This window comes from Notamacropus eugenii, chromosome 2, assembly GCF_028372415.1.
Source record: "Notamacropus eugenii isolate mMacEug1 chromosome 2, mMacEug1.pri_v2, whole genome shotgun sequence".
In the NCBI taxonomy this organism is placed as follows: Eukaryota; Metazoa; Chordata; class Mammalia; order Diprotodontia; family Macropodidae; genus Notamacropus; species Notamacropus eugenii.
The window spans coordinates 461,511,540-461,538,950 of record NC_092873.1 but is presented as its reverse complement, the minus strand read 5'-3'; the positions used below and the strand labels follow the sequence as shown (position 1 = coordinate 461,538,950).

Here is a 27,411-nt window from a genome sequence, read left to right as displayed (position 1 = left end):
TTGTCTAAAATCATTCTGACACTAACAAAGGTCAGTGCCCAAAGTCATGAGTGCAATTTCTGTGTTGGACTGAAACTCATATAAGTCACTCCCTGTGCTCCTTAACGAGACTGAATTTCAACCAAGAGTCTATCAGATGGTATTTTGACTTTTACTAGTTGATCTAAATCATCATGGGCCTAATGAAAGTTTTTTTCTAAGTTCAGTTTTCTTGGTACTTCCTGGTTATGTGCACATATGTTTAACCACATGTGAAACACTGTCCTTCAAGAAGTTGGCCTCTCCTAATGAGATGTGTGTTTTTCAGTCTATCTGGTCCAGTTCCATGATGCATCCTGGACCTTCAGCTCTGGAGCAGCTGTTGATGCAGCAGAAGCAAAAGCAGCAGCGTGGACAAGGCACCATGAACCCACCGCACTGAGGCCAAGGTGGCAACCCTGGTGAACCAAGGCTCCATGAACCATGGCATGTTGGGTTTGCAGGACTGGCCCACACAGGAACCTGCGGGTGGCAGCCCTCTTTTCTGTTTCTCGCTGTTGAGAGGGTGTAAGCGTTCCACCAGCCCACTGAGTGTGCACGAAATGTTCGCAGTGCAACAACAAAAAACATCAGGAACTCTCCTGTCCCCCTGGGGCCCGCCGGGAGGGAGAGAGGAACTGCTGTTTGTCTCACTCAGTTACCTGATATCACCGCCTCTCACCTTCTCCATCGTGCATGTCCCCAGCCACATGGGAAGGGAAAGCTGAGAATGAAAGGCAGATGGGAGAAGCCAATGGGAACTTCTCAATCCTTTTCTCCTCTTTGGGGAATAAAATAGGAATCCATTAATGATTGCTTTGCTGACTGAGAATGTAGTTGAAATTATTCCTAAACATCTTTATTATTACTCTCAGTAGTAAAAAGATCACACTGAATTCTTCCATACACAAATGTGCTCGTAGTCAGTGTGTAGCAATGAAGGCCTCGTTCACTGCTCATGTCTGAGGTAGGTGGTGACAGGATGGGGGGAAGTGTTTCCAGAAGGAGAGTACATGACCTCACCTTTCACTCAGAATGCTCTGGCTGGCCCTTTCGTGGCCTCGAGGATCCAGCAGGAAATGCCCTTCACTCTGTTGGTACTCTGATCAGGGACACAGTGTGCGTTCTGGGGCTGTGCTGGACAAGCAGGTGACTGCTGTAGCGTTTCAAATTAACGTTTCTGATTCCTGTACATTTTACAGTAGCATAGCAAGCAATCTCACAGAAGCCAGGCTAGTCTGTCCATTCATGGCCTGACCCATTTTAATAGGTAGTAGAAGCTTTCAGTGTGGTTTTTTTTCCCGTTTTGTTTTTGTTCCCCCATCCTATTCACCTACCCTTCCTCCCATCCCCCAGATTCCTCCCTTTACCCTATGCTGGATGCTAGTAGATTTTATTCCTAATGTGCAACATCTCACCAAGAAGCAGCATGGGGTCCAGCAGTTGGGGGCCCACCCCAGAAGACAGTCCAGATAGGCAGGAAGCAGCAGCATATGCCCAGCCTGCTAGGGGGACCAGGCCCCTGCACAGCGCCAGTCCCTTACCCTCCAGCTCCAGAGTGAAATTCAAGGCACCATGGACATGTGCATCTCGTGTGCACGGAAGAAAATGCAGTCCATTTCGGAATAGGTGCAAAGAAAGTGAAATAAACTTTTTATTGGATATTTATTAGGGGGAAAGAAGACTGGAAATTTTCTTGTGCAAACAAAAAAGGACAACATTTCTGTTAGTCATTTCCTGGAAAAGTAATATTTTATGGGAAAATTATGGAAACAATCTCAATGTCCAATTGCTGTGCTGGTGATAAGATATTTTTTTCTGGGTTTTGTTTTTTCCTTTTTCAGTGTGTGAGCGTGCACACGTGCTTGCACACTCACACTCATGTAGGTGTGAGGTAGTTCAGGACCTCAGAGCTGGGGCATAACGGCAGACCAGAGCACAGCCAGAAGCCTGGGCATCACTGGAGTCTGGGCAGAGGGGCGAGTGCGCATCGCTCATGCCTGGGAGTGGTTGGATTCCTCTGGCACTTGCAGCATTAGCACTCTCTGAGTTTGACATGGTGTTTTGTTTTCATTTTTGAAAGATCTCAAAAAGGGTAAAGCCCCTACCCCGATGGCAGTATGAAACCCTCCGTGCTTCTCTCCAGCCCTTCCCTCTCTTCTGCCTCTTCCTCCTTTTCCCTCCTCCCTGCCAACCTTACCCCAGTTTGTGTGTTTGAGCTGTGCATCCAGGCAGCTGCAACATTCCAGTGTTTGAAACGTCACTGACTCTTGCACCCTAGACAAGCTAACCAGGTTCACCATCTCACTCCCTGCAGTACCCTAAGTCCTAGCCACAGTCCCATTTCTGCATGAGAATCTGGTGTTCGGAATGTTTTCTGGTTCTTGGGGTGGGGCTCCTCATCCTGTCATACTCACTGTGGAGTAATGAGGGGGGGACCCCCAGCAGAAACTGGTTTGTGTAGTAAGCTTTCTTTTGTGTTTTTGTCTGTCTGTGCAAGACATGCAGCTGCTGAAATCAGCTTTGCCTTTAATTAAACCATGTTCTCTCCAACCAGACCTGTGTGTAGATTGCATTTTTTCCTGCCATAGAAATTAGGTTTATTTAAAGCCAACATTTCTAAGAATCGCATACACCATAAACATGGACTTGAAAAGAGCAAAATTAAATATTATAAGGTTGTTGTCCTAGGGGGAAATAAAGGTAATCACAGCCTGAATATGTACACAAATGTTGGGTCAGCTTTAACTGAAGCCAAAGATCATAGTGGATGGATAAAAAGAGATTGGTTGTCAGACTACTTCTGTTTAATAAGAAAGGGATGACAAAAGTCAGGATTCCACTAGTTTAACCCATGTCCTTGCTTTTAAATGGGAGATTTCAATGGCTGAATGGGCCTCACTTTTTAACGTGATTGTTTTTTAAAAGGGATTGGACCTAGGTTATCTCCAAAGTCTTTCCCCGTTTTAAATACTGTCATCTTGCAAGGTTATTTTTTGGAGAAATATATCTAGATATTTTCCTGAATTAGATCTAAGAGCACAATGAATGTGGAAACCTTGGATTGCTTTACAGTACTGTTTACAGGAGCAGTCTGTTAGGATCTCACTTTTCAAGCAGATTCTACCTGTAGTTTGAACCATAATTGCCTTTTTTCCTAACTTAATGGTTGAATTGCAATAACATGCCAGCGAAAGGCAAAATGCCGCCCTTTTTGGCATTGTTAATTTAATTTTGAATTTGCTTCTGTGATGCCACTTTGCACAAACACCTTACTAACTCAGAAAACTCATTGATGAATGCTTCAGATCTCAACCAAAAGAAATAAGTGAAAAGAGATAAATGGGTGTGAGTCTTCTGCTCCAATTTATAGCCATTTTGATTGGTTTATTTTGAAAACTACAGTAGGAAACGTTTTACAGCTTCAGTTCATTGTTATAGGAACATGAAAAACTTTGGGATGAACTTAACAGGTCTGAATTAGCCCATCAGGAAGAAAAAAAATGACACTTAAATAGTTGAGTTTCACAACAAAATCAAGGAAACGAAAAAGAGCAAGGAGGGTGGGCCAGGAAGAGTTTGGGTAGTGAAAGGAACACTGGATTCCATCAAAAGATGTGTCTAAGAGCAAGACAAGCCAGTCACTTAGACGCTGGAGACTTCCTTTGCTCATCACTAAAATGAGAATAACAGAGAAGCACCATGGTCATGTGGCAAGAGTGAAATGTGAGTCAGGAGGCGTGGGCTGAAATCTGTCCCCCACCCCCACTACTGTTACTACCTGTGAGACCAGGGCCAAGTTTGTTGTCCTCCCAGGACGTTCTCCAGCTTGTACAACATCCCTTAAACTGGTTTTTTGTTTGTTTTAAGGAAATCATTTTGCATTGCAAACTTTCATGGGCCATTGACATGCTAGATAGTTGGAAGACCTGGATTCGTCCAAGTCTTGCATTATTAGACAAAACATCCTGATTTTGTGAGATAACCTTGCTAGTTATTTAATCTCTCCATGCTCTGGTAAGGCCTACGATCCCTAAGATTCTCGGTTGCAGAGGAGGTGCCATCTTGCATTGGTATAGGGATCCTAGGATACCCCATCATGCTGAAATCACAATAGGGTTCAGTTCCTCATAGCCATCTTATAGTTGAACAATCTACCTCTCCAAGGGGTTCTGATGAAGGTGCTTTTAAAATTTTAATATAAAGATTTTAACCTAGAGTAGTCTGGCTTCCTGAGAATAGCTTTCTATGACTAGTGGCCTAATAGTGCCCATCCATGTATTTGAACCTTCAGTAACTGGGTTTTTGATACTTAACACCCTCATGGACTATGAGGGAATGAAGAGATAGATACTAGTGATTGACATTGTAGAACAAGGATTCCGATGTTTCTTAATCTGATCAAATGCCTTGTTCCCTGGAAACACCACTTGTCATCCAGGTCCCAACTACTTAAGTAACAGGATTTTTAATGAAGGAGAAAAACATCAGATAAAACTCTACAAGGAAAACATTAACATTCTCCAACTGGTGTTGTTTCTCGGGGCATCAACTGTCGTGCATCTTGGAAATGCTCAGGATTTCTATTCCTTTTCCATCTTCTTTGCCTAGGCTTTCACAGCCTGGTCTCCTGGGCCTGTAGCTGCACATTCTTCAACAAAAGCCTTTGGGAAAATGCCCACTTTCCCATTGCATTCTCCTTCCAGCCACTCATCATTCACTAAGGTGGAAAGGCAGAAAGATACATGTCACTGTCTAGAAACGGGGTGGGGGAATTGCCATATTCAAGTTCTTTTCATGCATTTTGGTCTGAGGAATGTCTCACCTTATAGTCTATTATGGTCTGATTTAGAGATGTCCTAGATGTGAGAAAACATGCAGAAAATAGCCAATACACAGCCTTCAAGAGGCAACAAAGTATTAATGTGGGCTGAAATGAACAGTATGCTAGAAAGTAATGCAACTAGGATGGGAAATGGGTTCAACTACTTTGTGGGTAACCGTAGGCAAGTTGCCTGACTCCATTGGCCTCAGTTTCCTCAATTACAAATATAGCTGTTAGACTAGATAATCCCTGAAGTCCTTTTCTAGGTTCATATTTATGAGGCTATGAACTGAGTAAGAAGTCTTTGTTTTTTGAATGTTAAAAACCTATGTGATTGGGTGTTTGACTAGTAAAATTTTTCTTTCTGGCTTTACTAAGATTTAAATTTATGGCTGTAAGAAATTGCTTGTCAAATAAAATCATGGGTTCTTAACTAACACTGAAGAATAATTCAGATCACTAGTCGTGTTTATATCAGAAAAACTGTTATTTTTTTGCTGACACATGCCAAAAAGAATGCTTTTGGTTTAGCCAGATGAGATGCCCCCTTTCTAGTCAATACTAACAGTTACCCTTTATTACCTTTGGGATCTAGGTTGTAGGATCCCCAAATAAGTGTTCTTTTGATTCTCATTAAACCAATGTAGTCTCTTAGATAGATCTGTCTCATGTTAATTTTTTTTTTTAATTTAATCTTTTGTTTTTTATATTATCAGAATTTCTCCAGTATTTCTCCTTCCAGGAGCCATCCCATATAAAAATATTTTTGGAGGAAGAGTTAAAAAATAGTATCAGTAAAACTGATGAATACACATAGAAAAAGTCTGAAAATATATGCCATGTTCCAAACTGATGGACTTGTCACTTTCTGTTGAATTCTCCTTAGCAATGTGTTCTACTAAAGTTCCAGTATAAGATACAGGTACTTCCTGTCTTAGAAACACCTGCTATTTCTGTCTAAATACCTGAACATCTGGTTGTTCTGATTTCTCTATTACCCCTACTATGGTTGCTCTAAGTTCTGCCTCCTGCCACAGCAACTGAAAATAGACAAGGCAGCACCTAAGCAGTCTAGGTCTGGTTGAACCACATCATTAAACTAACATGGCACTGAAGAAGCGCCCTCAGATGCCTTCCTCGCCTTGTCTCTCTGGGGCTGTGTTGAGTGCTACCTTCATCCATTTGTCACATCCCAGAAGTCCAGTATTTTAAAGTAACAAGGGATTTCCGAAGCCACCTAGTCCAATCCACACACCAAAGAAATCTCCATTTATAATATGCCCAACAAATGACTGCTACTTGAAGACCTCTGACCAGGGGGACTCCACGAACCATCCCATCTTTGGACAGCTCTGGACAGCTCTGGCTCTAGAGATTTTTTCCTGAGAAGCCTAAGTTGACCTCTTCGCAACTTCTCCCTATCATTCCCATTTCTACCCTCAAGTTCAACAGAACACACCTAAATCCTTTGGTATTCAAATACCTGTCTTCTAAGTCTTCCCTAGGTTAAACATATTCAGTTTCCTCAGGAAAACCTCTGTCCATTTCCATCTCTCCTTCTTGGTTACATTTGTTAAGACAAAAAAAGAAAAGTCATTGTGGATATGTGTTAATGCACCATGAGCATTCCAATAAAGAGCATCATGTGTTGCAGATCATAAAAAACCAATAGTGATGCTCGATATACATTCCCCCTCCCCGAAAAAAGAAAAATTTGAGAAATTGAAGCCTTTAGCTCTTTCAGCATCTCCACAAAAGTACCCATTTAAATCCACTTTTCCTCAGGACCAATGTTCAAGATAAGTTTTATTCAAAATTGTTGACCCTCTGTTTTAGTTATTATGCACATTCAACAGCCTTCTCTGTACAAACTAAAGACATTGTGGTATTTTGGATAGAGAGCCAGCCTCAGTCCCAAGCGGCAAGCTGGCATAGTGGGGGCAGAGTGTAAGATTTGATGTCATGAAGACCCAAGTTCAAATCCTGCCTCAGACGTTATCTCTGTGACCTTGGGCAGCTCACTAACCTACATTCCTTCTGCCCCAGTTTCCTCATCTGTAACTTGATAATAACTAATAGCATCTATTGCAAAAGTTTGGTATGAAGATTAAATGAGATAATACATGTGCTTTGCAAGTCTTAAAGTATGATGTAAATGTCATCTATTAATAATAACCTCTCAGTGTCCTGCTCCGCCCTCTTCCCATAAATCACTAATCTGCATGTTAGTAGAGGGAGATTCCCTACTCTTGTTTCCTAAACTAATGAAAGTAAAATGCAGGTGCAGATCCCCAAACCCAACAAATTGTACAAGTTGCTCTAAGAAATAGTTTTTACGTTACATTAGTATTACGATAGTACTACACTACTGTTACTAGTATTACACTAACATTACAATAGTACAATTTTACATGGCTTTTTATTGTATATAAAAAGAATTTTAGCAACTTCAATTTCTACAAATTATAATCTTTCAGTGTCGTATTACTCCCCAGAGTGCCAAGTCCACCCCCACTTCTCTTGTTTAGTTCTTGTCCATGCCCTTCCATGAATCCTTCAGAAAGAAACCACCCTAAGGGCTGGAGGTCTTAATATTCTCAGCATGCTGGCATAGCACTCGAGATGTCTGCCTCTTATCCTCTGCCCTTGATACGGATCAAGCACACTTCCTTTTCTGAGAATATATTTCCTGACTGATACATTTAATGACAAGTTTAGCTCTGTGAAATGGATCACAATAGACTTGTAACGTGGTCTGGGATCTCAAATCACCCACACTATCTATAGAAAACTAATTTTGAGTAACTACTCAGTGAAAGTACTGGATTAACAGGAAAAGGTTGGTGAGGCATAAATGAGATTCGGGAACTTGTTTCTTTTAATTTTTTGAAGACAATATAAATGATTTCCTTTATAAATATGTTTATTGTATTGGGGGGGGGGGCAGCTAGGTGGTGCAGTAGATAGAGCACCAGTGCAGGAGTCTGGAGGACCTGAGTTCAAATCTCACCTCAGACACTTGACACTCACTAGCTGTGTGACCTTGGGCAAGTCACTTAACCCCAATTGCCTCATCCTGGGTCATCTCCAGTCATCCTGATGAATATCAGATGGCTCTGGAGGAGAAGTGAGGCTGGTGACCTGCACAGCCCTCCCTCACTCAAAATAAAGTCAAGTACAAGTCGTGTCATCATTTCTCTGATGGCATGGTCTTCTTCAGCAATGAAGGACGAACACATATATTGTATTTTATGCATTCAAAGACATTCAGAGAAAGGGTGCATAGGATTCAGCAGCACTGCCAAAGTGGTACAAGACACGCAGAAGGTTAAGAATCTTTAGCTGCCCCAGGGACTCTTGAAGACCCACTTCTCACCACTACATTTATATGATAATTTAAGGCTAATGAAGCAGTAGCAACAGCAGTGGTACTAGTACTAGCAGCAGCACCAGCAGTAGAAGTAACAGCAGTAGTAAGAGTAGTAATAGCCTTTCAATTCAGGTAATCTGAGTAGCATTCCTATTTTACAGAAAAGAAAAAAAGTACAGAGATGTTGTTTTTTGCTCATATTCATGTAGCCGGTAAATGGCAGTCAGAATTTGAACCGTGACCTTTTGAGTCACCAGAAGCTAACCTCGTGATGAGCCTCTAATTTAACTAACTTGGTCTTTGGACGGCAATCACCTGCTACAAAGGACAAAAATTCTGCCAGATCTTTTTGTCTGTCAGCCTTCTCTCAAAAGAGTATTTAGTTTTAGATAAAAAGACCCTCTGAAGTGGTGATGCATACCTTTCAGCCTTACAACAACTCTGAGGTAGGCACTATAGGCATTATAGTCTCCGTTTTACAGATGGGGAAACTGAGACTGAGTAACTTCAGCCTTGGCTCCGTTTGTTCTATATCACTGCTCCTGCTGCTTTTTCAACTTATTTATCCTAAAACGTCCTAAGCTTTTGTGGACTGATCTGGGCCTCTGGCTTCACAGTCTGCAACCAGATCTTTGGAGGTAGGCCTCCAAAGTCCCTTCCAGCTCCAAATTTGTGACCCCAAGCCTATGTTCATCTAGCTGTCAGAGGAAGAACTTCTGACTCCTTTCCCCTCTCTTATGCCTACAAGATAGAGTCAACTTCTCATTAGTCAGGTAGTTCTTACAAGTAGGCTACCTAATCCTTTTTTTCATCAATTGATTCCTGCCTTTTCACTGGCTCTTTGCATAGTCAGAGGACAGCCAGAAAAGGCTGTTCAAACCCACCATTTCTCTGCTTCATGATAAAAACTTTATCACAGATGAATGAGTGTCTGAGTTGTTGAGAACATTTTCATCTGGGAAAGAATTTGGAGCTAATGAAGAGGTCCAGACCATGAAGCAAGGGACCTTGGTCTGAGTCCTGCCTCTTATCAAGTCCCTTCAGAGCTCTGGACCTTAGATTCCTCCACTATCAAATAAGAAGACTGGATTCGATTCTTTCCAGCATCTCTCCCAGCTCTATGAGTCCATGTAACTAGAAGTTTGCTTGAATATTATTTGTTCAGTACTGTCTAGGCGTTTGTCAACTATGAGTAGCTGAGTATTCACTATATAATCATGGAGGAAGGACTTTCAATCAAGGCACTGGGGACACAAAGCCAACTTGCCTTTTGATAACACCAGGATCACATCTCCGGCTAGAAATTCCAGGTCCTCTGGTTGTGAAGCTTCGTAATTGAATAGTGCCAACACTCGGTTTCTTTCTTTATGTTGAGGTTCGGTCACATGGACATCGTCATTTAATGTTTCTTTTTCCTCTGGTGATTCTGGAAAACCTTGGTCACCCTGCAATATCAAAGGTTCCATTTACCCCAGCTTTTGAACTTGTCTGCATTGTATACACCTCACTAGGAAGAAAACTGACTGTAGAACTTCAGTGGTAGTACTGGGAACACCACGTCAAAATGGCAGGTTGGTGATGATGAGGGCAGGAAGCTTAAAAAACATAAAAGTCATTGAAAGTATTTCATTCCTTTTACCATTCCATAAAGTAGGGGAGTCTGTATGTTGTATGTGGCTAAAAGAGCAGATAGTTTCCTAAGACATAGTTTTAAACCAATATTGGAAACACCAGTAGGGTTAAAAATGTTGAACTTTTTCAGAAATTCTAATTTCTAGTTCTGAAGGATTTGTAGGCAGATGTGAGCATGTGCCACCCAGAATGAGAAGGTGTGGTTAGGTTGCAATCTGTACCTATGGAGGGAGTAATGACCAATGAAACTACAAATAACACTAATTCCCACTTAAGAAACACTTTAAGGTTGACAAAAGTACTTTACACACACGGTCTCATCTGATCCTCACAGCAACCCTGTAAAGTGGTGCCACTGTTATCCTCATTTTACAGATGAGGAAACTGAGCATCAGAGAAACTCTATCCTTCCATTATAACTCTGAGAGGTTGTGATCAAAAGACAGGTAATGAAAAGGCTTGGGTAAAAGTCTCATTTTTAGGAGATGGATTTGCTTACTCCTGCGGCCTCAGCTTGTGCCATTTACATTCAACCGTAGAAGGAAACTGGATCCAAAGAATAATATTTATTTTATTAAGTCAACTTTCCAAGCTCATGGAGAGCCGATGAATGGCTTGTGTATTACTCTGATATCTTTCCTATGTCAAGAGAAAGTGTATGAGGCCACATGGAGTGCTGCCCTCCCACCCCCATGGCAAACTTATAGAAAGACACACACAAGAATCGCATGGAATTGGCAGCCATGGATAGGTTACTATTTGCATCATGGGAAAGAACAGTCAATATCCATAATTTCGCAGATTCATTCTATTATTGGAGTATCACTTGTTCCCTTTACTGTCGTGGAGCTTCCTCCATCATCCCAGCGTTTAATCTATTTCCTCCCACTCTATATCCTTTATGAAAGAATTCTACCCTTTAAGTGTCTCCAAATCAGCTCTTCTGAAATCTTGTTGGGGCAAAGGGTGAGGGACAGAGGAAGGAAAAGAGAGAAGGGACCTGAGAAAGGAAATATTTCCTTCAACACTGTTGAAACCTGTCTCCAACTCTTCAGCTGGCGTGGAGCTGGTAGAATATATTAGTATTCTCCCCTGCCTGGTCTTCTACATTTCTTTTTAGTCCCAGCTATATTTTCAAGTCATAGCTCTTCAGAGCACTTGTTCACACATTGCAGTTTATCTAGGCAAGAATAAATGTAAATTCCATAGGCTAGAAATGCAGCAAAAAAAAAAAGGTAGTGGGAAGAGTTTGCTTAGGTTTCTCAACAGCAACTTCAATCTCCTAGACTGAGGAGGAGTTGGGTGTGGGGGCCAATAAAACTCCATATCAGGAGCTACAGTTCTGGGTGGCTTTCTCACAACTAAACATGAACTGGAGATGTTAGCTCTGTTAGATATCACAAGCACATCCTGAAAAAGGAAACCAGCCCATGGAAGAACCTGAAAATGGCTGTGCTTGGTTCCCCTAGTCAAATAGCAAGTTAGCCTCAATGGAAAGAAAATGGCTTAAAGGTTGTATAGTCTTAAAAAAATAAAAGGTACTTTCAGGGATTTGGTTCTTGTTACCTTCCACAAAGAATGTAAGCTAGGATCAGATTATGAGGGTAGAGAGGGTTTCCAAACACACATGTCACAGGTTCACATCAATATTGGAAACACCAGTGGGGTTAAAATGTTAGTCCCCGTAAGGGATTCCAGTTTCTAACCCCTGGAGATTCAAGGGAGAATACAGATAAGAATCACAGAAAAGGAGAATATATGGATAAAAGAATTGTGATCTGCCCCATTGAGGTAAGTGCTTCCTGTATTGAAAGCACAGATCCTTCAAAATATGAGGGACAGAGGGAGGGAAGGGAGGAAGGAAGAGAGGAAGGAAGGGAAGAAGGAAAGAAGAAAGGAAGGAGGAAGGAAGGAAAGGAAAGAAGAAGGAAGGAGAAAAGGAAAGAAGGAAGAAAGGAAGGAAAGAAGGAGGAAGGAAGAAAGGAAGGAAGAATTGGCCTTTTATTGGCCATTTCACTTTGGGCAAATGAGCTCATCTCTCTGTCTCAATTTCCCTACTACTTAGACTCATTAACCCTTTCTTGGACACATGGTCAAAAGACAAAAATGGAAACTTCCAAACTTCGGTCCTTGACTCTGCTTCTTGACTTTGTGATGTCAATTTACCATAAAGGTCATAGACCAACTTTCCCTGTCCTCTGAGGTCAGTGGCAGCCTTGTCTTGTGAAGAGTTCAATATTTTCTTCCTCCTTCAAAGATTTTTGTCCTCATGTCTGGACTTGCCAGGGACTAGTCATAGTCACCTGGGCCACCTGGTGGTGGCACAGTGGGAAAAAGGAAACATCGGTGTAATTTGGAATCAAGACCTGGGATCCAATCCCAGTCCTACTACTTACTACTTGTATGACTTTGGGGAAAGCACTAGATTTGTCTGGGCTGCAGTTTCCTCATCTGTAAGATAGATTGTATTTGGACTCTTTAGTTTTTATCTTAAAGCCTAGGATCCTATATAAAAGGGTAAAAAGTTATTGTCATTAAACTCATCTTCAAGTTATTATTTGTGGCCATGAAATATAGTAGTGATTGTAAAACATAAAAAGTCAGATTGGCAACTGACATAAGGGGACTGAGTTTTCAGTAGACTTTAAGATTTCAATAGAAGTGAGGAGTGGTCTGGTCAAGTGCTTGAGATCACTGAGTAGCAAAGGATTAAGCTGATCTATCAGTTTGTTCGGTTCACCATTAATGTGGTAAGATCCTTAGAATAGATGGCCACCATGTTGACTTTCAGTCATTTTTCCAACTCTTCATGACCCCATTTAGGGTTTTCTTGGCAAAGACGCTGGAGTGGTTTGCCATTTCCTCCTCCAACTCATTTTACAGAGGAGAAAACTGAGGCAAATGGGGTTAAGTAACTTCCCCAGGGTCACATAACTAGTAGGTGTCTGAGGCCAGATTTGAACTCAGGAAGATGAGTCTTTCTACCTCTAGTCCCAACACTCTATCCACTGCATCACCAGATGCCCCACACCATGTTGCCTAAGGAGAAACAAAAGCCATTCTAGATAAATCAAGTGAAAACTCCCATGTAGATCAGTAGAGGGATCCACTTATGAGTATCCAGTGCATTTCAAGCCTGGGTGAGACAGGGAGACCCAGTCTCAAAAGTGGGGAAGGGGAGGGAATAAGCATTTATATAGCACGTGCTGTGGGCCAGGCACTGGGTTAGGTGCTTTACAAATATTATCTCACCCTGCTATCTCCATTTTACATTTGAGGAAACTGAAGCAAACAGAAGTTAAGTCACATAGCTAGTAAGTGTAGAAGCCCAAGTTTGTACTCAGATCTTCCTGAATCCAGACCCAGCATTCTAGTCACCTAGCTGTCTAAAAAGAGTTAGTAGACAGCTTGCTCTTGTAGGTTATTTCCAATGGAAAGAAATAAAGACCAAAAATGATGAATGTACGAAAGATGATGGAAATACAATGCTAGATCTACTTACCACTGTGTATTCACACCAGAGAGTTAGACAATAGTTCTTCACGTGGTCCCATGCATTCTTCATGTTTTTCTCTGAAAGGGTGATGAGGCCCTGGTCATCCCCAGGCCGATAGCTATTAAGGGGTCAGAGATAAAGTGAAAGGACATAGTGGCACCAGAAATGATCACATCTCTACCCTGGTCACTATTGGTCCTCAGTTTCGTTACTTGCCTACCCTTCCTTACTCTCCAGTTCAGCTAGATGCCCATCCATCCACAGGGACATACCTCAGTTTGGTATGCTTAGGGGGCAGCTCCAGTTTTTTGCACACCATGTCCAAGATCTCACCGTAGGAAAGCCCAGGACGAATCTCCATGGCCACTGTGTACTTATAGTGTACTTTGAGGGTGTATGGTGTGGGGATGCTGAGCTTTAGGTCCTATGAGGAGGTCAAAACAACACGTGAATGCCAGAGGTAAATCTCTGGACAATGCCCCTTGTGCACTAGAGGTGACCTCTCTAGGGGGTTGTTCAGGTTGAAATAACAGATGTCTTGGAATTGTGGCTCTGGAATCTTAGAACTCTTCTCTCCAATCTGCTATCTCATGGGAATTTCCTCTATGATAGAACCAGGTATGTAGTCCGTACTTAGTAAATATTTATTGATTGATCATCCAAGAAGCGAAAGCCTACTCCTTGGGGAAATGTGTTTGCAAAGGGAAACCTGAAATCCACAGACTTGATTTGGTTAGTGAAATGCCAGGAATACTGGGTGGGAACCAAAAAGCCTGAGTTCTAATTCTATGTTTGATACAAAGTCATTATTTGACCTTGAGAAAGACATTTCTCTCCTGGCTCTGCTTCCCTCGCCTGACAACTGATGGTGGCAGACTAAAATGCTTTCCAAGTTCCCTTTCAATTCTAATATCCTAGGAGGCTAGGATTGGCTTTTTAATTCTTCCCACTCAACTGCTGTCCTAGAAAACCAGCACTGGTCCCCATAGCAAACCGGCCTGTCCTTTCAGATGGAACCATAGAAGAAAAAACCTTACTGTCTGCTCTTCTGGTTGCTTCATGCCTAAATGGAGCAGGGAAAGAAGTAAGAAAACACAGGTGAATGAACTGTACCTGGCTAGCATCTATCTCATACATAGCGAGAACTTCAGTGAGCACTAGCTATTTGTTCAGGGAGACAAGCAGTCTTTATTTCCAATAAATATTTTATTTTATTTTACCTTCCATGGTAGATGTAGAAGACAATCGCTTTTGAAATGTAAGCCACCATGATACCATGCTTCAGTGTAAATCCCGGACAGAGTTCAAGAAAGTAGGCTGCACTCTTGCTCTTCCACTAACTACCCATGTGACTCTAAGTAAGTCACTTACCCTCCCTTAGGGTCTCTGTTTCCTCATTTATAGAAATGAGAGTTGGATTAGATGTTTTCTTCTTTGTCAGCTGGCAGCTGCCCTCCCTCCAATATCCTCCTGACTTGGTCCAAAGAATTTGAGGATTTAGCTAGCCAACTACAGTGTATTGTAAAGAGTTTTGGATCTGAAATCAGAGGGTCTGGGTTCAAATACTTGCTCTGCCCCTTACTCCCTATTTGGCCATATCCTCACCTGTAAAATGGGCTTCCATTATTTCTAAGGATGCCCTTTAAATCCTGGATCCTTGTTACCTCAAATAACTTTTAAGGTTCTGCCTCCATGCCTTGTTTTATGAGAAAAGTTCCTCAAAGTGGTGCAATGAGGATAGATAAATTTATTCTCCTGTCCAGGAACACAATGTCATATTGATGAGTATTAATGGAATGTTCCAGCTCTTCAGAGTTCAAAAATTCTGCTTGCTCCTCAAATTTCCTACTGGAAGCATTAAGACCCTTTTTATCTCTAAAATGTCAGGATTTTATGGTAAATATATAAGCAAGCCAAGCCTCTGCTCTCAAAGAACTTACAGGTAACAGATATTTAACATCAGGATGGCTTTGGAACTCATGGAATTTCATAGAATCATAGATTGCTATCTGAGAATGACTTGACGAAATGACTAGTCCAGCTCCCTTGTTTTATAAAAGCTCAGAGAGGTGACTTGCCCAAGATCACACAGGTAGTAGATTACAGAGTCAAGTTTTGATCCCAGGATTCCCCCAACTCTAAACCCATTTTTCTCTCTATTTTGCCAGGTTGTACCTCCCTGACACTCAGCATCTGAAAATCAAGCAAACAAGTATTTTTACATGCCTACTATGTGCCAGGCATTGTGTTCCACTGAACTTGTGGAACCTAGAATTCTTTGTCAGGACTGGCAGGGAGCTAGGAAGGACAACTGCCATAGAGAGATTTTGAGTAGGGGGTGGGATGGTGGATTACTTTGTCCAGAAGAGAAGATGCTGGTTCTGTATATTCATGGAATATTGTCAGCATTACCTGGGATTGTCTCCCCAACCCTTGTAAGAGGGGGCATTGACTGAATGAGCTGGTTTAAAGTCAGGCAGGAAGTTAGTGTAATTGTTAGCCATTGGTGCCTTCAGTACTTGGAAAGAAGAGAATTTTTCCAAGAAGGTCACTAACCTGGGAGCAAGTGGGGCTTTCCAGGAGGTTTGGAATTGGGTGGTGCTGGCAGATCAGTAGTTGGAGATGTTTCCTCCTGAACATGAAAGTGAGTGACAATCAGTTTTGTAGATAGAGTTCTAAGTGATAGAAATTGGAGATTCTCCTGGCTAATGAGAGCAAGTAGAAATGATTTCAAGGAATACTTGGGAGCATGGGCAAGAGGACAAAAATTTGGGAGATGGGCAGACTTCAACTGCAGGAAACTGCAAGTGGGGCAGAGACAAGGACCAGAAGCTCCACCAAATGCACCCTCCACCCCCATTGCTCCCTGGTCAGGGGCAGGGGGCTAATTCAGCTGCAGCCAGAGATGTCTGGTGTGCAACATCCCCCTATCCTATACCATGGGGGGGTCATACCCACAATTCTCAGGAGCAGAGGTGCAGCCCTCTGCAAAAGGAAACACTGCCACACATTCTCAGAGAGTGCCCAACTTGTCAGAATATTTTCACAATCTAGTTTCCAGAGACAAGCTGGTTCCTAGAGCAATGTCAGTGCTTTGAGGGTCCGAGTAGGCTTCCGTTTTGTCTTTCTCTCCCCAGCACCTGACAAATGCCCTCAATTATTGTAAATGCTTGATGAACGCTTGTTGAGTTGAATTGACTAAAGACAGATTTGTTGTATAATCTAAAAAAATCTGAATCCACCCTATGTACAACTGATTTGCAGAACCATTGAGAGACCTAGTCAAGCCAGAGAAGAAGTCAGGGAACAACAGGAGAGCAGGTCTACCTCAGAGGATGGGGAAAATAGTGCTCTTTTTCACAGGGGCTCCCAATACAATATCATGAGATACAGTCTCTCTCTCTCTCTCTCTCTCTCTCTCTCTCTCTCTCTCTCTCTCTCTCTCTCTCTCTCTCTTCTGTCTCTGTCTGTTTGTGTCTTTAATGTATTATTCTAGTATCTTTCATGCAACAAACATGTATTAACCACCTAGTAGTATGTGACAAGTGCTGTCCCTGGTGCTGGAGAAACAGCCTTCCCTCAAAGATCTTACATTCTATTGAGAGGAAACAATGCAGATATGGATATCTGTAGAAAATTGGTTTTTGTCTGTCCTTTTTTGAAGCGGACTAAAGTAATTAAAGTTATTTTTTTAAAGGGGGATAGTGCATTTGTAACTGAAGGGACAGGGGATAAGAAAGGAGCTTATATAGGAGCTGGCATCTGTACTAAGCCTTGAAGGAAACTGGAAGTTCTCAGAGTTGGAGGTAAAGAAAGGGGACTTCCCAGGAATGGAGGACAACCTGTGCAAAGGCAGGGAGTCAGTTTGGCTGAAACATGGAATGTATGAAGGTGATCCATGCACAGTAACCATGGAAAGGTAGGCAGAAACCTGACTGTGAAGAGTTTAAAATGCCAAACAAGTTCCTAATTCCTAGAGGCCTAAGGGAGCTGCTGGAGCTTCTTAGCAGGGAAGCAATGTAGTCAAACCTGTTCTTTAGGAATATCAATTTGGCAACTCTTTGGAAGACTTAAATGGAGAGGGAACAGATGAGGAAGGAAGTAGGCTGCTCATTTTTTTCCAAGCAAGAATCACTAAAATCCCTTCACCAAAATTCTACTCTGATGATTCCTCATGGTATGTAGATGACTTGGGATCATGCCAATACAATGCAATCTCTGGTAGGTCCAACCAAACTAGAATGATTCCAGTATGGATCTGGTGGCAAGACTATGACCAGATGAGGCAGATTCGAAGGCAGATCTACAAGTCATCTATCAGATAATGAATTCTTTAGCCCAATAATTCACAAAGAACATCTACTAATTCTGTCTGCTCTGAAAATCACAGATCCTTGAAGTCCTGGCAAAAAAAGCCCATCACAATCACAGGGAAATCTGGGAAGGGATAACCATGCTATAAATCTGTGAGACAATTAATCCAAAGCCAAATCCTGGTGAGCATTCATGTGGGCACCAAAGCACCATTTCTCTGTATAGCACATGTGTGAATCAATGAGATGATAGAGACAAAGGTTTGTAGCCCATTCCACCAAAGCCCTCAATTTCTTTTCTGTATTTATTGAGTGTCTGTTAGATGTAATGTGTACATTTATCTCCTCCCTCCTTGCCGTGTAGCTCTTTTTGGAAGGAAGAGTGACAAGAGTGAAGTCTTCTGGGCTCAAGTGTGGTTTTACCTGGTTTTGAGATTGAGAATTGATCCGGAGTTCAACGGGTTCCAGGTAATTACAGGGGACAATTCCTTTCTGCAGCATAATAATACAAACATAAAAGAAAGAAGAGAGTAGGGCTTACACATCCATACCACAAAACAGAAGGAAATCCAGGGGAAAATTGCCCTTTGGTTTGTCTGGGATGAAGGAGGAATGGAGAGTGGGGGAACGTATAGAACTTTTCAGAAAGCTCTGGGATTGGAGACGAGGTTCCACGTAAACAACACCCCCATCACACGGTGTACCTTCCCATTGAACATGACTGTGGCCCAGTTGTCATTTCCTTTCTTCAGGACAAAGACAATGTTTCCTGGCAAGACTTGGAGTTCCTCCGATGTCTCAGGTGTGAACTCAAATAGCACCCGATGTGCCTCTCCTTCCAGGGCCCTGAAAAGGATTAGATCAGAAACAGAACTAGAAACTCTGGTCCCTGGGACAAGCTATTGAGGGAAGGGAGGGGAGGGACCTTGGACTCCAGGATATAAGGCCCTGTAGGAAGGGAGAGAATTGGGGACACTAGACTGTTGTGGGCAGACATACATCCTGTCCTTGCTGGAGAAACTTCTCCTGGGGTGGGGGAGGGATGGAAGGGGCCAAAACAGAGGAAGATGGGATAAACTTGGGGCACATCCACCTTGTGTGGGGGGAGGGGAAGTACCATCTGGTAGTTCCCTATTTTAGCTCATTATTCTTGCTAACTGGGTACTAAGCTAAGTTCCTTCTGCCTGCTGATAGAGAACAAGTCTGTCAACACCCTTTATATTTTGATAAAGGCCTGGGTTAGACATAGAAGCTGGTCAATCCTCCAGATCCACTCCTATCTCCTCACTGCATTTCCATTTTTCCTTGTCTTTCCTAACCAAAGCACCAGAATTTTCCGCTCAGGACTCTTTCCTCTGCTTTAAGTTCTCCTCAGCCCTTTTTGCTTGTAGGTATTTTACTTATTTAAATCCTAGTAACTCCATCCTCCCTCTCTTTCCGTGTCCTCTTGCCTCATTAGCGCTGGGGTGGTTTGTTCATTTTGAGTGGGAATTCTTAAGGGGTGGGTTATGCCATACTTTGTCCCTTATCCTGTGAAAGAATGACTTTCTTTTTTCAAGTCCTTCCTGTTATTTCTTTCTTCAGATAGGATCGTACCAATTCCAAATCTAAAACCCACACAGGAAAGGGAAGAAGTTGGGTTGCATTCTTTCTTCCCACTCTTTGTCTGTTGTTGGAGAGACTCTCCATCCCATTCTCCAGATCTAGGCTTGGCCCTTTGCTGACCTCATCTCATAGGTACTGAGAAGAATGCTTCAGCTGCTAGGGTGATTGGTGGTGGATAGCACTAGATGTTTTGTGCTATGAATTTTGACAATGTCATCATCCAATGTGCTAGCCACTGGATGCTGGTGCTAGACATCCTACCAAAGACAACAGATCTCCCTTCTCCAAAACAGCATTCAATTTTCCCACAACTATTTTGAAAAAAGTTGGATCTAAGATCAGAATCATACCTAGGGCAGAGCAGCTGAGCTTTGCCTCTAGGGTGCTGAAATTTAGAGGGTCCTCCTTCCCTGTCCTGGCGTCAGTAGCTGCACCCCAATTGAGGTCTCCTCTCTTCATTCAAGGTATAAAAGTTTCTGGTATGAACTCTATCTGAACTCTAATAGAATTCCATTTGATTTTATTATTGCTCTCAGCTTTATCATCTTTACCCTCCAACAAGACAGTGTAAGTTCCACTTTGGGTTTTGGACTTTGAACTGGTGTATTCTCTTGGTTTAAGTATTAGCACTAGTACTTACTTGAAGATTTCTGGTGTTTTGGGTCTTGGGGGAGGTTCAGCCATCTGTTGAGAGTTGAAGAGAAAGGAATAATAATAAATAAAGGAAACAAAAAATAATGATAAATGAACAAAATGATTTAAATTTATAAAAATTCATTAATACAAATTTACAGAGTGCTTCTCTCATAACAACTTTGCAAGTTAGATAGAAATAGAAGGAAGAGAGGGAGAGAGAAAGAGAGAGTGAACTACTAATGATAATGCAATAATTTTCCAGTCACAGGAATCCACAGAATGCATTTCTGACTTGATCAGGAAGTTCCCTGTGGGAGAGAATAGCACTCTGAATATATACTGGAAAGCATTACCTCCTGTGAACTTTTCTTAGTAAAGGCTTAACCAAGGTTAGAACCAAGTTAAAGCCAAATTCAACTTCCAGATAAGTCAACTGTCAGAGACGTGCACAATTCCCTAGAAATGTTATTTTGCTGGTGACCCTCTGTCCCCTTTTCGGGCAAGTCCCAGGAGTTTTGTTCTAAAGACATCAGCTTATGCTATTTCTGAGTCTTCAAGATAATTCTTGGAAAGAACTGGCACAGAATTACAAAATTTGAGAATTGGAAGGGGCCTGGCTCCCATCTAGTCCATTAATACATGAAACAAATCCCTACTAGAACATACCCAGCAAGTGATTATCCAGGCCCTGCTTGAGTACATGTAAGAAGGGAGAGCTCACCACCCCTCTAGGCGCATTCTATTTTGGGGTAGGTCTCATGATCAGGAAGGAGCCTAAATTGTCTCCTTTGCAATTTCAACCCATCTTTGCAGGTTCTACCTTCTGGGACCAAACTGGAAAAGCCTAGTTCCTCCTAAACATGATAGTCCTCCAAATATCTGAAGAGAGCTGTCAGGACTCTCCATCCCCACCCTCACCGCCATGTTTTTTCTTCTCCAGGTTAAATATGCTCAGTTCCGGAACTGATCCAAGCAGGATCAATCTTCCCATTATATATCACCTGATATCCTGATCCAGGCACATTTTTGTTACTGCATGATGGCCTCTTTGTCTGAGCTGCTTTGTTTCTCTGGGGCTGATCATTCCTCTTAAGAGTTTCTCCACTATTCTTATTTGGCCTTATAAAATAAGAGTTGCAGCTCTTTAGAGTCTGTAGTAGGTGTTTATTTAAACACTTGCTGACTTGTTCTAACTAAAGTTTGCATATTGCCTTATGTAGCACAAGTGTTAATTGTGCAACATTATTGTGCAAAGTTGTCTTTGATCCTTACAGCAAACTAGAGAAGTAGGTATCACAGCTCTTATTATCCTTGTTTTACATAGGAGGAACCTGAAGCCAGAGAAATTGAGGGATGTGCCCAAGGTCATACAATTATCAGGTCTCAGGATTTGAAATGTCTTCGTGATTCCCAGTTGGGGCATTTCCCATCTTCTAGTTTGTTTACAGGTTATAAAGAGAAGCATTAAAAAGCTTCTCATTGCCTCCCTGTTCCCTTCTCTTAACCACCCCAGGTTAGTAATACTCTGACCTCTGGTGGAGTGGGAGTGCTGCCATGGTGGAGTGAGTCCTAGAAACAGACATGCTTGATCAGAATGTGTTTATATGTCCCCAGGTCATCATATATTAAGATACTATCCCTCTGCTGAGGGTCTTCCTACTCCTAATATTCACTTCATTACTCTTGTTTCCCATTTAAAGTCTCTTTCCTACACAATAGTGGTGTGCATTCCAAACTCTTGGGCCATTTAGGTCACAATCAACCCTTCTATTTTACCTGTGAGTGGGAGTAGAAATTATTCTTCCTGGGAGTGTTCTTGTTGAATCAACCACACAAGAACCAGGAGAACAATTTATACAATAAAAACAACGTTGTAAAGAAAAATATTGAAAGACTTCATTACTCTGATCAATACAATGACCAGCCATGACTCCAGAGAACCCATGGATGGAGCATACTATTATCTACCTTCTGGCAGAGAGGTGATAGACTTGGGATAGAGACTGAGACTTTAAAAAATATGATCAAAGCAGGAATTTGTTTTTCTTGCTTACTTTTATTACAAGGGTTTTATTTTTCTTTCATTTTCTATGGTGTGGTGGGGGGAGTGGGAGAGTAGGAGGGAAAGAAGGCAAATTTTGGTTAAGAGAAAAAAATTTAATTAAAAAAGAACTGCACAATATCTTCTGTGCTTTGTAAGTGAGTGAGGCCAAGAAGTCCCAGAACTTTCTCCATCCCAAGTGTCCAGCAGATTCCCTTAATCACTCCCTGACAGGGAAGAAGGGATTGGGAAAAAGAGACTCCAAGGAAAAGTCTTTTTTGTTCAACAGCTAATTTTCTAGAGAGAACAGATAATATTAAATGGCTTTTAGGGGAGGCAAGAAATAGATGACACAGAAAAGCAAAGCCAAGATTCTTTTGGCAGGTAAATTCCAGTTTCAGAAAGATTCTAGATTAAGAATTTAGATGCTGAGGGGGCAGAGCCAAGATGGTGGAGTAACAGCACAGACTTCCTAGAGCACTCCTGCCAACCCAGCCAAATACCTGTAAAAAAATGACTCTAAACAAATTCTGGAGCTGCAGAACCCACAGAATGATGGAGTGAAGCAAATCTCCAACCAAAATCAGCCTGGAAGGTCACTGGCAGGTGCCTATCATGCTGCTGGGAGCAGAGTACAGTGCAGTGTGGGCCATGCCTGCACAGACAGGACCTGAGCAGGCCTTGGGGGAGATTGAATCTTTCATACCTGGGGTGGTTTCCAGACTTCATGACCCCAAAACACTGAGGATGAATTGGAAGGTCAGTGGGAAAAGCCTGTGGGAGCAGTACAGGAGAGTGGAGTGGTCTGCCCCAGTCACAGGGTGACAGAGCAGGAGGGGGCCAGAGGAACTCACTGCAGCCATAGCTGCAGCAGGGACAACTACAGCCACTGTTTCTGGAGCTCTAAGCTCACAGATTGTGAGGGAATCAAACAGCTGACAGTACACCCTCCACCCTCACTGGAAGCAGACCTTCATAAAGAGCTCAGAAGTCAGATAAATGGCTGGGGAAATGAGCAAAAACCAGAAAAAGAATCAGACCATAGAATCTTACTTTGGTGACAAGGAAGACCAAAACATGCAAACAGAAGAAAACAACATCAAAGCTCCTCCATCCAAAGCCATCAAGAAAACTATGAATTGGTCTTAGGCCATGGAAGAGCTCAAAAATAATTTTGAAAATCAAGTAAGAGAAGTAGAGCAAAAATTGGGAAGAGAAATGAGAGTAATGCAAGAAAATCATGAAAAATGAGTCAACTGCTTGTTAAAGGGGACCCCAAAAATACTGAAGAAAATAACACTTTAAAAATAGACTAACACAAATGGCAAAAGAGGTCCAAAAAGCCTATGAGGAGAAGAATGCCCTAAAAAGCAGAATTAGCCAGATGAAAAAGGAGATCCAAAAGCTCACTGAAGAAAACAATTCCTTAAAGATTAGAATGGAGCAGAGGAAAGCTAATGACTCTATGAAAAATTAAGAAATTACAAAACAAAACCAAAGAAATGAAAAAATAGCAGACAATGTGAAACATCTCATTGGAAAAACAACTGACCTGGAAAATAGATCCAGGAGAGACAATTTAAAAATTATGGGACTACCTGAAAGCCATGATCAAAAAAGAGCCTAGATATCATCATTCAAGAAATTATCAAGGAAAATTGACCTGATTTCTAGAGCCAAAGGGTAAAATAAATATTGAAAGAATCCACCGATTACCTCCTGAAAGAGATCCCCAAAGGAAAACTCCTAGGAATATTGTAGTCAAATTCCAGAACTCCCAGATAAAGGAGAAAATATTGCAAGCGGCCAGAAAGAAACAATTCAAGTATTGTGGAAATATAATCAGGATAATGCAAGATCTAGCAGCTTCTACAATGAAGGATGGAAGGGCTTGGAATATGACATTCCAGAAGTCAAACAAACTAGGATTAAAACCAAGAATCACTTACCCAGCAAAACTGAGTATAATACTTCAGAGGAAAAAATGGTCAGTCAATGAAATAGAGGACTTTCAAGAATCCTTAATGAAAAGACCAGAGCTGAATAGAAAATTTGACTTTCAAACACAAGAATCAAGAGAAGCATGAAAAGGTAAACAGGAAAGAGAAATCATAAGGGACTTACTAAAGTTGAACTGTTTACATTCCTACATGGAAAGATAATATTTGTAACTCTTGAGACTTTTCTCAATATTTGGGTAGTTGGAGGGATTATATACATATAAACAGAGGGCACAGGGTGAGTTGAATAGGAAGGGATGTTATCTAAAGAAATAAAATTAGAACAAGAAGACTTTAGAGAGGCCTGGAAGGACTTATATGATCTGATGCTGAGTGAAAGGAGCAGAACCAGGAGAACTTTGTGCACAGCAACGACCACAGCGTGGGAGAGTTTTTTCTGGTAGACTTGGAATTTTGTAATAACACAAGAACTTATTAAAAAAAAAAATCCCAATGGTGGTTTTCTAAGGCAAAATGCCTTCCACAGTCAGAGAAAGAAATATGGAAGCCATTCGCAGAATGTATAGTTCAACTACATAGCATGACTATAGTGAAAATGTACTCAATAGGAAAGTATATGTAGAAGCTATACAGAATTGTATGTGGTAGTGGGGAGGGAGTGGGGTAGTGAGGGGTAGGTATGGGGGGGATAAAATCTTAATTTTATGAAAGTGATTGTTAAACGTTAAAAAATAATAAAATAAAATTAAAATTAAATAAAATAAAATTAGGGGATGAGAGAGGAATATAGGGAGGAGAAAGGGAGAAATGGAATGGGGTAAATTATCTCATAAAAGAGGCAAGAAATTTAAAGACAAATGTTAAAAATTGTTTTTACATGCAACTGGGAAATAAGAAGTACAGGTAATGAGGTATAGAAATCTATCTTGCCCTACAAAAAAAAGAGGAGATGGGGATAAGTGAAGGGAGGGGTGCGATAGAAGGGAAGGCAGAATGGGGGAGGGGGTAATTGGAATGCACAGTGTCTTGAGATTGAAGGAGGGGAGAGATGGGGGGAAATTTTGGAACTCAAAATCTTGTGGAAGTGAATCTTGAAAACTAAAAATAAATAAATAATTTTTTGGGGGGAAAACAGGCAAGAATAGCCTTTTCAGTGGAGGGGAAAAGGGGGAAAGTGAGAGGGAAAAAATGAAGCTTACTCTCATCACATTTGGCCTAAGGAGGGAATAACATGCACACTCAAGTTGGTATGAAAATCTATCTTACACTACAGGAAAGTAGGGGAGAAAGGGATAAGTAGGGTATGGGGACATGACAGAAGGGAGGGCAAATGGGAGGAGGGAATAATTAGAAGTGAACATTTTTGGGGAGGGACAAGGTCAAAAGAGAGAATAAAATAAATGGGGAGCAGGATAGGATTGAGGGAAAGATAGTTTTTCACAACATGACTTTTATGGAAGTCTTTTGCATTATTACATATATATAACCTAAATTGAATTGCTTGCCTTTTCAGTGGAGGTGGGTGGGGAGGGAGGAAGGGAGAGAACTTGAAACTCAAAGTTTTAAAAAGGAATGTTAAACATTGTTTTTACATGCAATTGGGGAATAAGAAATACAGGTAATGGGGTATAGAAATCTATCTTGCCCTACAAGAAAATAGAAGAGATGGGTAAGGGGAGTGATAGAAGGGTGGGCAGATGGGGGAAGGGGTAATAAGAATGTACAGTGTCTTGGGATGGGGGAGGGGAGAGATGGGTAGAAAATTTGAAACTCAAAATCTTGTGGAAATGAATGTTGAAAACTAAAAATAAATAAATTCAGAAAACAAAACAAAAAAAAGAATTTAGATCCTGCCTTCCTTTGGAGGTCAAGTGACATTTAAAGATAATGAAAGTTAGAGAGTGCCCAGAAACAGCAGAAGGTTATATTATGAGAATTTTGAACCAAAAAATCTCCCCCATTTTGAACAACAATCCACACATGTTAATAAATGAAAAGAGGTAAAGGCTACCTCACCTGGGGTTGCAGAGGGGCAAATCCTGAGAAACTGTCTTGATCCACCACAGATGCTACAACCTGAAACAAGGAGGAGAGTATATGAAGATTCCACTATCTCTGCCTTCCTGTTGATTTTCCTTCTTTCTCCTTGCCCTGAATTAATCCTCATTTATGGCTTCCCTGGGTATTTGTTCTCACAGCAAGGATTTGGATCACCAGCCTCATAGATACATATTTCAGGAGATGAAGAAATAGTTCCTTTTGAGTCTTAGCATTACTTTTTCTCGTGGTATCTAGAAAAGTTGCACAGGCAGGAATTGGGGGCTCAGAGCTAAATCAGAACAAACAATATTCAGTCAAATCTGCCAAGGTCAAAAATTCTTGGGTCTGCTCAGTTATTCAGTGCAAATTTTCTGGCCAAAAGCTCACTCTGGCTAAATTTTAAGGGATTTGAAAAGCTGAAAGGGCTGGTTTTAGAAGGACTCTAGTGTTCGGATTTGATAACTACCAAGTAAGTGAGTATTGGAACCCTAAGGGTAGGGAAATGAGAATTCTCTCAAAACCATCAGAATATTTGTTAAAGGGGCTTCAGAAAAGCATTCACAGCCATTACTCAGCCACAGCTCTGGCTGTCCTTCCTCTTCTTAGCTGGTTAAATAGCCAGGGGATCTAACAGAAGGTAGCTAGTTTTTAATAAAATTTTAAAGAATCACAGGCTTAGAGGGTTCCAGTCCCTTCTAGTCCAACCAACACACCAAAATAATCCCCACTACAATATACCCAACAAGTAATCATCCAGCTTGTGCTTGAAGGCATGCAGAATGACAGGGAGCTCACTGCCTAATGAGGTAACCCATTCCACTTTTGGATAATTCTAATTATTACTAGGAAGTTTTTATTTTTCCTGACTCAGTTACTCAAATGAATCTATGATCTCAATAATTGGGTGCTCCATTTAATGGTACAGCCAGCAACCCACCCATGCCTGTCCATGCTTTGCAACTCTTGTCTGTGTTCTCCCAAAAGTTCATCACAGGGAGTTCACCCAATGTGCTGAAAGCCTTCCTCATTTTCTTCCCTCTAAATATGCTTCTTTACAGCCTGTACTCACTACTTTTACTTTTGCCCTCTGGGATTGAATAGAGCAAGTCTGTCCCCTTCTTCCACATGGTATAGACAAGTCTTGAATCTTCTCCAGGTTGAAGAGCCCCAGTTCCTTCAGCTGGTCCTCATGTGGCATGGACTTAAATCTGTCCCCATTCTGGTTCCCTTCCTCTGGACCTCCTCCAGCTGATCAATGTCCTTTGTGTGATTTTCTCCCAGGCTCACACTGGGAGGTAGAACTAAAAGGAACCTGGGGATTAGGTCCTGGAGTCCATTCTAGCTCTGAAATTCTGATTCTATGATCCTATAAGCCCTCACTTTTTGCAGATGAAGGTCCTTGGCTGTAAACACACCTATCCCCACCCCATCCCTTTGTCCCCACCCCAAAAGGATGACCACAGGGAAAGTGCCT

General features: G+C 41.6%; 2 protein-coding genes across 6 annotated transcripts in view; one reads left to right on the top strand and one right to left on the bottom strand.

The window, feature by feature from the left end:
- Positions 1-2,574, top strand: part of SMG7 (SMG7 nonsense mediated mRNA decay factor) — a 107,386-nt gene extending 104,812 nt beyond the window's left edge. For all 5 annotated transcript variants that reach the window (XM_072648427.1, XM_072648428.1, XM_072648429.1 and 2 more), the window contains one exon: positions 308-2,574. In XM_072648427.1, coding sequence (XP_072504528.1) covers positions 308-421 — 114 coding nt within the window. In that variant the 3' untranslated portion in view covers positions 422-2,574. The remainder of the gene's footprint in view (positions 1-307) is intronic.
- A 1,893-nt stretch (positions 2,575-4,467) lies between these two features.
- Positions 4,468-27,411, bottom strand: part of NCF2 (neutrophil cytosolic factor 2) — a 46,556-nt gene continuing 23,612 nt past the window's right edge. Inside the window, exons 6-15 of the mRNA XM_072648431.1 lie at positions 25,914-25,973; positions 19,900-19,943; positions 18,359-18,500; positions 18,078-18,146; positions 15,898-15,973; positions 14,379-14,404; positions 13,614-13,765; positions 13,348-13,459; positions 9,481-9,658; positions 4,468-4,738 (exon numbers count right to left, since the gene is read on the bottom strand). Coding sequence (XP_072504532.1) covers positions 4,626-4,738; positions 9,481-9,658; positions 13,348-13,459; positions 13,614-13,765; positions 14,379-14,404; positions 15,898-15,973; positions 18,078-18,146; positions 18,359-18,500; positions 19,900-19,943; positions 25,914-25,973 — 972 coding nt within the window. The 3' untranslated portion in view covers positions 4,468-4,625. The remainder of the gene's footprint in view (positions 4,739-9,480; positions 9,659-13,347; positions 13,460-13,613; positions 13,766-14,378; positions 14,405-15,897; positions 15,974-18,077; positions 18,147-18,358; positions 18,501-19,899; positions 19,944-25,913; positions 25,974-27,411) is intronic.